The sequence below is a fragment of the Mytilus trossulus genome, chromosome 6 (genome assembly GCF_036588685.1).
Source record: "Mytilus trossulus isolate FHL-02 chromosome 6, PNRI_Mtr1.1.1.hap1, whole genome shotgun sequence".
Taxonomy (NCBI): domain Eukaryota; kingdom Metazoa; phylum Mollusca; class Bivalvia; order Mytilida; family Mytilidae; genus Mytilus; species Mytilus trossulus.
In genome coordinates this window covers 10,649,462-10,662,892 of record NC_086378.1, presented here as the reverse complement: position 1 = coordinate 10,662,892, position 13,431 = coordinate 10,649,462, and the positions used below count along the sequence as shown (strand labels likewise).

The 13,431-nt window shown below is 31.4% G+C and overlaps 1 protein-coding gene across 1 annotated transcript; it reads right to left on the bottom strand.

The window, feature by feature from the left end:
• Nucleotides 1–5,917: 5,917 nt before the first annotated feature.
• On the bottom strand, nt 5,918–13,431 carry LOC134720772 (adenosylhomocysteinase B-like). Its single transcript, XM_063583256.1, has 8 exons — nt 13,294–13,431; nt 11,860–12,179; nt 11,268–11,367; nt 9,661–9,773; nt 8,360–8,567; nt 7,646–7,851; nt 6,940–7,134; nt 5,918–6,463 (listed from the first exon to the last, which is right to left on the bottom strand). The coding sequence occupies exons 1-8, from the start codon at nt 13,319–13,321 to the stop codon at nt 6,332–6,334; spliced, it is 1,302 nt and encodes a 433-aa protein (XP_063439326.1). The 5' UTR covers nt 13,322–13,431; the 3' UTR covers nt 5,918–6,331.

Genomic DNA, 13,431 nt, shown 5'->3' with positions numbered 1-13,431 from the left:
TCTATTGGGTTTGTACGGTCTCTACATATGCTTTCTCTAAGTAAGTGGCGTATAAAGAATAAAATTGGCAATGCTGCAATCATTTTATAAATACTTAAGATAATCGTAGGAGTGGTCGTAAGTATTTTTTTGACACTTAAGGAGACTCGCGGGTATAAAATTTTCAGAAAAAAAATAAACGTTTATTTTTTCATTACAAATTTTATTAATTACTTTGTCATATGGTACAAAAATTATTCCAAAAAATCAATACGTGTTGGCCCAAGGTAACTTTTAAAATGTAGATATCATTGAAAAAGCTCCAAATTATCTGCCTTTGGTGCAAAAATACCATTTTTTGGCATTAAAATTTAAATATCATTTTTAACTCATCGGTAACCTATATTTTTTATTGTTATTTTCGAAAAAGCTGTACATAAACTTAATAATTGTAAAATTTTAGCCATTTCTGTAATTTAGTTCTTTTTTAATTTCTATATTACCGCTTTTTCTCCTATTAGTTCAACAGAAAAAAAGGACATTAGCAAAAATGTATGCTTTTTTCGAAGGCAGATTGTGAGCGTAAATGAACGGTGACCCCATTTTTTTATTTCATTTTTCTCTTAGGTATAAGATAAAGTTAATTTATAGAAAAATATAGCGAAATCTTATATTAAATAAACAAATTGATTTAGACCCGCGAGCCCCCTTAAGTGTGGATAGAGACACTCTTAACTTTACGACCAAAGTTGGTCGTAAGTTTTGACGTAAGTTCTTTTGTGAAATTATAGATTACACGGAATACCAACGGAAAAGGATGATCAAGGATATAACAGAAATATCAAAATTCTTCATCGTTAACTGAAAAAACAACAGATTGTTCATCGTTAAAAAAAGAAGTAGAAAAATGTACCTTCTATATAAACTAGCTGTTGCTAAGGCTATAATGTGATAATTCATCTTTTTTGCTTAACAACTATATACAATTTAATGCTAATTGAAGCGGATATTGAAATTCAGTTTTTCTTCGTAACGAAAACCCTTAAAAGTCTTAAAATCGTTTGAATTAGATAATATTTTGTACTTTGAAATCTACCACGGAATGTCCTGAATTGTAATGATTTTTTTCAGATTGAATCTTTCCTTCAAAATTTATCTGTTTTTGTATGTATTAACTAAGCTGATTTTTAGTTTTTCCGTGGAGGTTATCCTTAGTTTCCCCTACATATATTTTGTCTATGCAACTGAGCGATTCTAGGATTTACAAGACACATTTTTAATAATCATGTTTAGAAACATATGGAAAATTTGCATAGGAGGAAATTGTATATAGTTTATATATATATATTTATATATGTCTGGTAAATCTTTATGATTTCTATGTCGATATCCATTATTTGGAAATAGATTACTAGGTCAAATTCTTCCTGTAAGTAAATCATATCATTTTGCTGGAGGTGACATTTTTAGAAGAACAGATTAAACACCTCTATTCGTCTTACTTAAGATAGTTAGGTGTTGAAATTCCGCCAATCTGTCTACAAAATATTTCGGAAGTTATAGCGTTTTCTGATGACTTAATTTGCACTATTCAAATGCCTATATTTGTAGAAATAAAGGTATATTGCGATGCATATTTCATGCAAGGAAAAGAAACATCTTGTAACAGTATTGATTTATGACCATGATCGAATGAATCACCCGTAGCTGAATATTTCGATATATTAGATTCTTGAATATATCATTTAGTATTGATATGTTCAGTAAAGCAGGGAGAAGATACAAATGGTACAATATGATCTTGTCGAATTAAGACCACGTCCAAAGGGAAAAGAACGAACAGACAAATATCGATTCACAACTTTACGCAGGTTACGTATATATTTTATTAAAAAAAACTGTTTTACAACCCCCTCTAAAAAACTAAAAAAACGGGGTTTGACTATTTGATTATAAGCAAGGTGAAATTTATTATTATTAAATAAACATTAAAACTCCAAGAAGAAAATAATTGATCCAAATGATTCAATACTAAGCTAAAAACTTTTAAAAGTCGTATAAAACAAATTGTATAAAATTTCATATACATTGTAAGGGATCAATTGACGATTTTTGTCATTAACTTTTTTATAAATCTTACTTTGCCAATAATATTCAAGATAATAACCAAAAACTGCAAAACTTCCTTTAATAATTTACCAGTGGCAGCAACCCAACAATGGGTTCTTCAGTCAAGTTGTCTGTAAATTTCAGGGCTGATGGAACTTGATCTATTTACATTTCTACCCCGTCAGATTTAATCTAAATGCTTTAAATTTTTAGTGAAACAAGTCAAAGACTGAATTTGATCTCAATGTTCTATTTTTAGCCATGGTGGTCAGGATTGTTGAAAGGATAAACAAACCAGTCAGGGAGGATTTTGTTTTGTCCATCCACCCACAGTGGGAGTGGGCATGCAATTTGTTTGGTTGAATCAAAAGACTTACAAGTACATTTAATTGAAACCAGATGCTTCGCAGGGCGCAGCTTTATACGACCGCAGATGTCGAACCCTGAACGGTTGGGGCTAGTATGGACACAACATTCAAATTGGATACAGCTCTGAATATGGATTGTGATTAAATAGTTGACACAGCATAGGTTTCTGACACAGAATGAATGTGGTCTAATGAACTTAAAATGTTTTGTTTTTTTGTTTTTGGGCAATTCAGTATGCCTTTGAATATTAATCCTTTGATATTTGAAGAAATTTTCTTTTTCATTTCTGAAATCTGAAATAAGAAAAATTGAACCCCAACAATTTTTTTCACCTCCCCTTTCCTTTATTCCAAAAATGATCTCAATTCAAATTTCTCATGGAGTTTTCAACAATAACTACTCATTTAAATACATCATTAATCATAAAATGTCATAGTCATGATTTAAGTTAATTTATCTACTATTCAAAAAATGCGACACAGTTATAAACGCAATAATTTAAACTCGCATTTTGAAATATTTTATATAAATTAATCAGAACTTTTCTCAAAATCGTAAAAATTAAAATTGCATTTAAGTCTAAAATGACAAAATCGCAATAATAAATGCACGCAATAAATTCTGAATTTACAGTACATAATTTATTAAATAGCAGTTTAGGTGAAACCCCAACATTTTTTTCCACCTCCCCCTTTCCCTTATTCCAAAAATGATCTCAATTCAAATTTCTTATGGAGTTTTCAACAATAACTACTCATTAAAATACATCATAAATCATAAAATGTCATAGTCATGATTTAAGTTAATTTATCTACTATTCTGGACAAAGAAAGATAACTCCAATGCAACATTTTATATTGGCAAATTTCCAATGAAGTTCATCAACCTAAAGTTTTTGGCAAATTTCCAATGGAATTTATTAATAATAAAGTTTTTGGCAAATTTCCAATATACATAATTTATTAAAGAGCAGTTTAGGTGAGATATTAAAATGAGTATCAATTTCCATCCTTACACTGCTTTTAAATTATGTTTGTAATTGTCAATTAACCTGCATGGAAACCCTTTTCTCCCCTTATTCCTTAACGGTTAGAGCCATAAGTCCCAAAGACAATTCTTACCATCCCTTTGTGGTATTCCAATATCCAAAATCTATATACATGGTTAGATTCATCATATCAAAGAACCCCAAGTATTCAATTTTTGATGAAATCAAATAAAGTTCAATTTTGGACCCTTCAGACCTCAATGTGAACCAATTAAATAACTGGTCCTAAATATTGAAAATGTAAATGCATGGTTAGATTCGAAGAACCCTATAAATTGAATTTTTGTTGAAATCAAACAAAGTTTAATTTTGGACCCTGAATTGGACCAACTTGAAAACTGGGCCCATAATAAAAAAACTGAGTACATGTTTAGATTCAGCATATCAAAGAATCCAAAGAATTCAATTTTTGTTAAAATCAAACTAAGTTTAATTTTGGACCCTTTAGACATAAATGTAGACCAATTTGAAAAAGGGACCAAAAGTTAAGAATCTAAATACCTGTTTAGATTTGGTATATCCGAGAACCCAAATAGTTCAATTTTTGATGAAATCAAACTAAGTTTAATTTTGGCCCCTTTTGGCACCTAATTAGATGGAATCAAAACTCCTGAAATCAATCCCAACCTTCCTCTTATGGTCATAAACCTTGTGTTTAAATTTCATAGATTTTTATTTACTTATACTAAAGTTATGGTGTGAACACCAAAAAAAATGCATATTTGGGCCCCTTTTCCCTAAACTGATGGGACTTCAACTCCCAACCTTTCTTATGGGGCCATAAACCTTGTGTTTAAATTTTATTGATTTCAATTGACTTATACTCAAGTTATTGTGTGAAAACCAAGAATAATGCTTATTTGAGCCCTTTTTTTGCACCTTATTCCTAAACTGTTGGGAACAAAACTCCTAAAATCAATCCCAACCTTCCTTTTGTAGTCATAAACCTTGTGTCAAAATTTCATACTTTTCTATTGCCTTAAACTAAAGTTATAGTGCGAAAACAAAGAAAATGCCATATTGGGCCCTTTTTGGCCCCTAATTCCTAAACTGTTGGGACCAAAACTTGCAAAATCAATCCTAACCTTCCTTTAGTGGTCATAAACCTTGTGTTCAAATTTCATTTTTTCTATCGACTTATACTTAAGTTAGAGTGCGAAAACTAGAAGTATTCAGACGCCACAAAGACGACAACGCAGGCGTGATACCAATATACAACCAAAAAAATTTCAAGAGATTAAAGCTTGAGTGGGGATGTGGAAAAAGTAAAATCTACATGGCCTGTTGTGTACCTGTACAATGTACATGATGATTTTTTTGGCTGAATACCTCCTCGCAGTTGGAATAAACTAGATATCCTAACATTCAGTTAAAAGTTTGAAGGTATTTGGTCCAGAAGTTTAAGAGAAGTTTCTGGAAATAGTTTACAACTAGAGACACCAAGTGATGGCATAAGATAACTTGGCCCTGTGGGCGGTGAACTAAAAACCAATAACAGCTTTTAAAATGAAAATAAAGCTTATTATCGCTATTTTGTGCATTTTCCTTTGATGTTTTTTTGTGATAATTTTCATATCATGCTTCTCGCTTGAGATGGAAAAATTATCGCTAGAAACTAAGGAGACCATGTGGCATTGCTAACAAAATTGACATTGAAATTGACAACGTCGTCATAGGTAAAATAGCGATAAACAGATTATCATTGGTCATCTCAACACGATTGCTTTTCACACTTTTGCTGTCCCAGCTCAAGCGAGAAAATCAATCTTGTTGAGATAATCAACGATAATCTTTAAATCTTGTTCAAACCCGTTGTTTAGTTCCAATTAAAACTGAAAATCCTACTTCTGGGTCAATACTGATGTCCCGTCGGTACCATACTCTATGGTTTAAATGAACCATACTTGGTTAATTTTCAATCGTTTTCAAACTAGGACTCATTCTAAACAAATGATTGTGCACACAAATAGAAATGTAAAATGCAGTTAGTGACAAAGCTTACAGCAAATTGTAAATTCTACAATTTTAGCAATGTTCTTTTTTAGAGAAAAAAAAACATTGATGTTGTGTTTTAAACACATTACAAGATGATATGCGAGATTTCAGCTTTGTATTACAGGTTGTTTTATATGTCAAAATGCACTGTTTTTATGTTATTTCTATGTTTTTATATTCGGCCAAAAGCTCCTTAGAGCTTGTGTTGCTTATTTGTACTTATGTTATGTTAAAGTTTTCTTATCTTATCGCTGTTGCAAAAATAACTTGCACTTTGAATTTTGAGAGCATTACTTGTATGCAGCATATCCTAAAATCTCAATAATAATTTTCACATTGTTGTCCTTTGTTCAGCAATCTCATTCATCAATTTACACCTTTAAAGTACTTGGTACTAATTGAGAAAATAACTAAAAATCCATACATTTTTTTTTAATCTCTATAACGGGTGAAAACAGCAATTTTCTATAGGAATGAATACAGCTTTTTGTAAATACAAATTTGACCATAATCAATCTTAAAAATCAAATATCAATTAAGTATGTAGCATGATTGACCTTCATAAAACATGACCTTGAGCAATAAATATGAAATGTAAGACATTAATAATTGATATCTAACAAAGCAAAACATAATGGTCAAATAAATTAACAATTAGAGACAAAACCATTTGTCTGCTGATAAAAGTTCTTTCATAAGTTCCACCATTTTTGATGGTTGTATTATTCCCATATAAATCTCAACTGTTCATCACTATTGTCCCCAACTAATGATTGATACAACAATAAAAAATCCCATGTAAAAAAATGTCCCCCATGGTAGCTGGATTTCTCAATATCTGTAAATGTCTGGTTTGAATGGTCCATCTTTAGGTAAACCTAGATAGCTGGCTTGTTCGTCTGTAAGCTTGGTCAATTTGACTCCAAGATGGTCTAAATGAGCTGCAGCAACAGCCTCGTCCAACTGAAAAACAATAAAAGGAGTTACTTAATGAATAGAAAAGGTTTTGAAATAGAATAAGCAATATAAAACATTACTAAAAAAAAATATTTTAATGTGGTAAAAAATTATGATGCACTTTTAATAGTCTTTTTTTAATCTACAAATGTACATGTAATGTAATTATGCACTTTCAATTTTTTCTTTTTAATCTTAAGGTATATGTAATTTTTATTCAAATTAAGTTACTTTAAGAATTACATTCTTTTATTTCATCTTGCCAATCATAGAAGAAATTGATCATATAATTTCTGTGAAAAAAAAAATGATTACGAATAGCATTTAATTCGACATTGAGCAAAGATTTGCTTCGCAATAAGCTTAATTAGGTAAATCATTAAAAACTTGTAAACTTTTGAATTAACTGGTAACACAAAGCAGCATTTACATATGTACATGTCATAATATTAGTTTGAAGTATAAACTTATATAAAACATACCTTCTTGGGTAATACTTCAACACCAATCTTATGTTGTCCTTTTTTGGTCCACAGTTCAATTTGTGCAAGTACTTGATTTGTAAATGAATTACTCATGACAAAACTAGGATGTCCATGTGCACACCCAAGGTTAACCAAACGACCTTCAGCTAACAGAATTACATGTCTACCATTCTTCATTGTGTATCTGTCAACCTAAAAATTAAAACATGGAATAAGTAGGAGTCTACAAATTATTTAAAAATCAAATGAAATGGGATGTCTAGTTTTGGACTTAACGACTTCTTTTAAACTGAATTAAACGGTGCATTCTGCTGTGTGTATGTTAATTCAACATTGGCCAGAGATACACGAGATAGGGGGTGTGTTGTTTGAGAACACACAAAACATGTTCAACCCTGCAGCATTTGTGCACATCCCAAGTCAGGAACCTCTAGCAATTGTTAGACTTATTGTTTTTTTTTAAATTTGGGTTCATTTGTATGTTTTTGAGTTAAGTGTGGCGTCCACTTTGTTTAACTAAGATTGAAAAAATGCCCTTGATGTTGTCTGCAATTAAAGGTGGATGTGCCAAAACTAATGGAATTTTTTTTATCAACAATGTAAACCTAATTGATCAATGCGTTGAATATTGTACAAGAAGGCAAAGTCCAGTGGTAACTAATCCTGTGTGGCTTTCATGGACACAGGTAAAAATAAAAAGTACCTGTGGTTTGATTTGTTCTTTCTTTGCACAGTTTTCATTAATCCATTTGACCTCTAATTCACAATCAAAATGTCCAATATTGCACACAATAGAATCTTCCAACATCTGCTCAAACATGTTACCATGGATAATTGAGGCACATCCTGTGGCTGTTACAAATATTCTACATTTGGGTATACATTCCTCTACTGTTGTTACTTCAAAACCTGAAATATGTGTAAATGGTTAAACTATTATATGAACTAATTTTTACTACAAGTCCTTAAAGATGATATCAGCTAATTTCTCTTACAAAACCTACAAGATGTGTGGAGGGTTAAAATATTCTTTCAACTATTTCTATTGCAATATAAAATATATTTTTTCTTTTCAATTCTTGTAAAAGTAAAGATGTGAAAATGTAATGATTGATTGTTGGCTAGGGACAGTAATTGTGCCTTGTAACCTACCGACCGAAGGGCAACATTTTAAGTTTACGGCTAGGGACATTAATTGTGACTATCAAAATATCTATTCAAACTTAAATAAATTACGTAAACCCTGCTTTTTTACTCTTTTAAAAACGACTATAATACTGCCTTATATTGAAGCAGAGTTTATAATCTTGGACATATTTCTCAAAGAGAAATGAGATTTATAGATCCCTCTCAAAAAGTCCATGAATATTTGTTCAGTTTAATACGTTTTCTGAGATACAAAGCTTATGATATATACCTTCCATAGCTGCTTGCAGAGCAGTGATTGGATCAATTTCTACGATCATGACACGGCAACCGAAGGCTCGGAGAGCATGTGCACAACCTTTTCCTACATCTCCGTATCCGGCTACCATGGCAACTTTACCGGCTAACATGACGTCTGTTGCTCTTTTGATTCCGTCAACTAATGACTCTCTGCATCCATATAAATTATCAAATTTACTCTGAAAAAAGAAAAATTACTTCAAGGTGTTAATTAAACATATTTATAAATACATCTGCTTCCTCAGTCAAGTGTTTTATAATTTCATTACACTATCATTTTCTACAGCAAAGAGATAGCCAGATATCAAATGTATCTCTATTCCACAGGATCTGATTATGTCTGCTCGAAGAGTTGACACTTGTGAAAAAAATCCAAACATTTGAAAAGTTTTAAAATGCTGCACAAAAAAGTAAACAATATCATATACAATTGTATAGGTGTTTAAAGAAAAAGAACAAAAAATCATCAAAATTGAAAATTAAATCTACATTCCCAAAGATGCAATAGATAAATAATTTGGTAACAAGACAGAAATGGGAAGGCGATTTCTAACATCTACAAACTAGTAACCTCTTATTCTTTGATATTCTGTATATCCCGAGTCCTTAATATCAGTTATTTTAAACCCAACATATGATTACCATAAATATGATAGAAAATATGTTCAACCACACTCTCTTTGTAACAATTAAGAATAATCTAAATTTCCAATGGTTACTGGAACAACCAATAAAATACTAGATTTGGTGGTTCTTTCACAAATAGTCTAGTCTTATGATTTAAAGGGCAGTACAAATTGTTGTTTTCCAATTATTTAATTTAATTATGCAATAGTTGTGTTATTAAATAATCTACTTTAAGTAAGTCATTGTGTTATACCTTTGTGACTGTAGTAGTTATACCTATAAAATATTCTGCTCTAAGTGACTAAGTCATTATATTATACCTTTGAGATTAAGTCATTATGTTATACCTTTGTGACAGTCATAATGTTATACCTTTGTGACAGTCATTATGTTATACCTTTGTGACTAAGTCATTATGTTATACCTTTGTGACTGAGTCATTATGTTATATGTTTGTGACTAAGTCATTATGTTATACCTTTGTGACTAAGTCATTATGTTATACCTTTGTGACTAAGTCATTATGTTATACCTTTGTGACTGTAGTAGTTATACATATAAAATATTCTACTCTAAGTCATTATGTTATACCTTTGAGATTAAGTCATTATGTTATACCTTTGTGACTAAGTCATTATGTTATACCTTTGTGACTGAGTCATTGACATTAATTGCTGGCATCTTCAGTTTTCCGTCTTTCAACATTTTGTGCAAGTTATGTACACCAGTTGTTGTTTCTTCTGATAAACCAGCAATTCCTGTAAAATTAACAAACTCATTTCAAAAACTGCACATTTATTAAATATTGTTTAGGCCACACCAATTTGATTCCTTGTTCGACGGACCCGCCCGCACCTATTTTTTTCAAAACAGAATTTTTATATTTTTATTATATTCCCTCTTCCCGCATCCGGAAATGAAATCATGTCCATTTCCCGCACCGTTTTTTTGTAAATATTATAAAAAGATAGCAACATTTGTTTATAAAATCTCAGTCTAGCCTTTCTATAATGATTTAAAACCTATCAGTACCCCCACAACACTGTAAATATCTGCGAGAATATTTGTTTCAGCATGAAACCAATTTATTTCACCTGGAGTGCTCCGATATAACCGGAAATACCAGTACAGATCAAAACGTTAATTTCTTTCCCCCTAACTTGTATTCCCTATAAAAAATGTTTGTTGTTAAAATAAAGTACAAAGAACTTCTGAAGGATTTGCCTTCAACTGCAATTATAATGTATGGTGACGATCATACCCGCTGCAGGTTTGTGCACCTGTCCAGGTTTATTCAAGGACCTGTCGTTCAGCCGTTATCGTTTGTTGATGTGGTTCATTGGTATTTTACCGTTTGGAAATATAAATTGGTTTTCCTGTTCGAATTGTGTACAAAACTAAGTTGTGGTCCCTTAAAGGTTGCTGATTGGTCGGGATAAAAGCTCTGTGTAAAAGGCCGTACTTTGACATATGTTTGTTATTATTTACAAAAAAAATATATTATAACTTATATAATGACCCCTCATAAAAGGGATATTCATAACATTAAGGGGTTGTTCTGAACCTGATTATGACTTGGATGAAGAATTGTCTCATTGTCAGTCACACCATGGAAGTAAATATTACTTCCATGCACATACATAGACCAGATTTAATTATTCAATTATTTCTTGTTGAACAGCATGAACAGGGGAAAAATATTTCATAAATTAAAGAAATGTCAAGGTACAAGTGATAAATCAAGTTTTAATATAGTCAAAACCTACTATTTTATGTTTACAAAAAAAAATTATAATCGCTCGCCTCTACTTTTTAAGCTTCGCCTCAAAAATTGGCAAATTAAATATTTTTTTATTAAAATTTTCAAATCGCTCGCTCGCCCCAATTTTTGAAGTCCAAAAATCCGTAGAACAAGAAATTAAATTGGTGTGGCCTTATTCTAAAATACTATATTACCTAAGACCATGGCAAAATAAACATTCAGTCTTTCAGTCAAAGGGAACTAACTCAAATAACTTAAAGGTGGAAGTACAGAAATGACTTATTTACTTTCTTTAGATACAAGAAATTAATTTCCATCTGACCAAAAGTGCAACTTTCTTTTAAAATTGACTTGCCCTCAATGGAATTAACTTGCTCTATAGATAGTATAGCTACATTAATTTCACTGGCCATTCAAGAGAGACCTCTTTTTTGACCCCAGTAAATTCAGACAGAGAATGATTATGTAGTCCTGAAGCTGTTTATATTACCTGGTAAGTATTGTGGGAAACGTTCATGGACCAAGTTTGTTAGATCACCACCATCATCTAAGATTAAGTTTAATGGTTGTCCATCTGGGAAGACTAATGTCTGCAAAAAACAAATAATCAATTATTTATTATTGCTTGAAGGATAAAAGACGAGCCACAATTATATATTTTACTACCTTTATATATTCTTTTTCTTTTGCAGGACAATGCTATGTTAGGCTAGTTGCATGCATTTATATCATAAAGAGTGTAGAAATGCCCTTTACAGTTAAGTGACCATTTAGTTAAGTGTCAGACAGACATATGGTCACTTTGTCTACCATTAGGATCAAATTGGTTAAAATTTATTGTGATTGCCGATTGGCAATTATACCACATACATCATTTGGCAAGAAATATTACCATTATTCGTTATAAAGGTATCAACATACCCCACTTACTCTTACAAACGGTGACTTCGTTAGAGAGTTGGCTCATACCACATCTTCTTATATCTATAGAGTGTGACTTGAATGGAGAGTTGTCTCATTGGCACTCGTACCTTATTTTTTTATATCTACTAATAAGTCTTAAAAATCATAATATCAGTTACCTGTTCAATACACCAGATGTATTCCTCATCAGTTTCTCCTTTCCATGCATAAACAGGCACACCTGTCTTGGCAATGGCTGCTGCTGCAAAATCTTGGGTGGAGAAAATGTTACAACTGCTCCACTGGACCTGAGCCCCTAGTGCTGTGAGGGTCTCGATCAGAACAGCTGTTTGTGTGGTCATGTGTAAACATCCTGTGATACGTGCTCCCTTCAAAGGTTTGGATTCTCCATACATTTTTCTCATCTGCATGAGACCGGGCATTTCATTTTCAGCAATTTCAATGCATTTTCTGCCCCAATCGGCCAAACCGATGTCAGCTACAAAATAATTAATAACCATAAGGTTTCAACGAATATTGATGTCAATTGTTAGAGCAATTTTCCAGTCCCTATTTTATTTATAAACAAAATTGGTTTTTTTTTAAATTAAGATATATACGTACACTTGGTATATTCAATCAACTGAATTTACCAACAACCTCACAGCTTTTCAACCATTCACTTTATTCAAGTTAAGTTGAATTACCAGGTATAATCCATCAATACTTTAAGGCCGATTAAAAAATTCATAGAATCCGGTAATTTTTTTATCATTTGCAGAGGGAGTGGCTTGAGGGTGAATTTAATTGTTTCTAATTTGGGTTTTTTTCCCTGCTCAACTCTAGCAAAATACAACAGCCTGAAATTAAATTGTTTTACTTTAAATTTTTAGCACTATGACATTTATATATTCTCATCCATTCCATTGCTTAATTGAAATATTTGTTACTGGACATTTAGCCAGCAAGAATCAATAAGTCAAATAAATTTGGACTAAGGAAAATTACATATTTTTAAAAATCATGACAATTGGTATAAATATCAATTTACAATATTAGATACATGTACTTGATACTACAGTATGTGCACAAATAAAAAGTGATGTGCCACAGCATCTAAAAAAAATCTGCATCACATAAATGTTAAAGATTAAACAGGTGCTCTTACAACCTGCCAACATGCATATAATGGACACTTGTTTAACAAACTACATGTATGTCATTATATATAATTCTATTTTAAACCTAGAGATAAATTAAAGCTTGAAATGAAAGTTCTGTAAGCTTGAGATAATTTTATAACTCCAGTCCCATATAACCACTTTCTTTCACTGCAGTTGTAAAATATTAGCTTACAGTAATGGTTAAAAGGGGAGTAAATCATGTTTGCTTTTTTATCAGCCTTCTTATTCACAAAGGTTCAGATGATCAGCATCATTTACAAAAATATATTTAAAAATTAGGGTCATTATCTAGGACCAGCCGGCATCCACTGTTTCAATGCTTGATCTTTTATATAATCACCATTATCAGGGGAAATTAAAAAAAGACAGCCTGCAAATATCTCTCATACAATGGTTGTTTAAATATATTAGCCTTAGGTTTATACTTACCAACTTTGTATGTAGGTTTAGCTGTCATGTTGATTTTGTTTGTTAATTTGACACACGTTCGTTTACTACGACCACGTTTTAAAAAAGAGACCGATTATCGACATCACTTTATATTTATGCAAAATTTAAACCAATCAT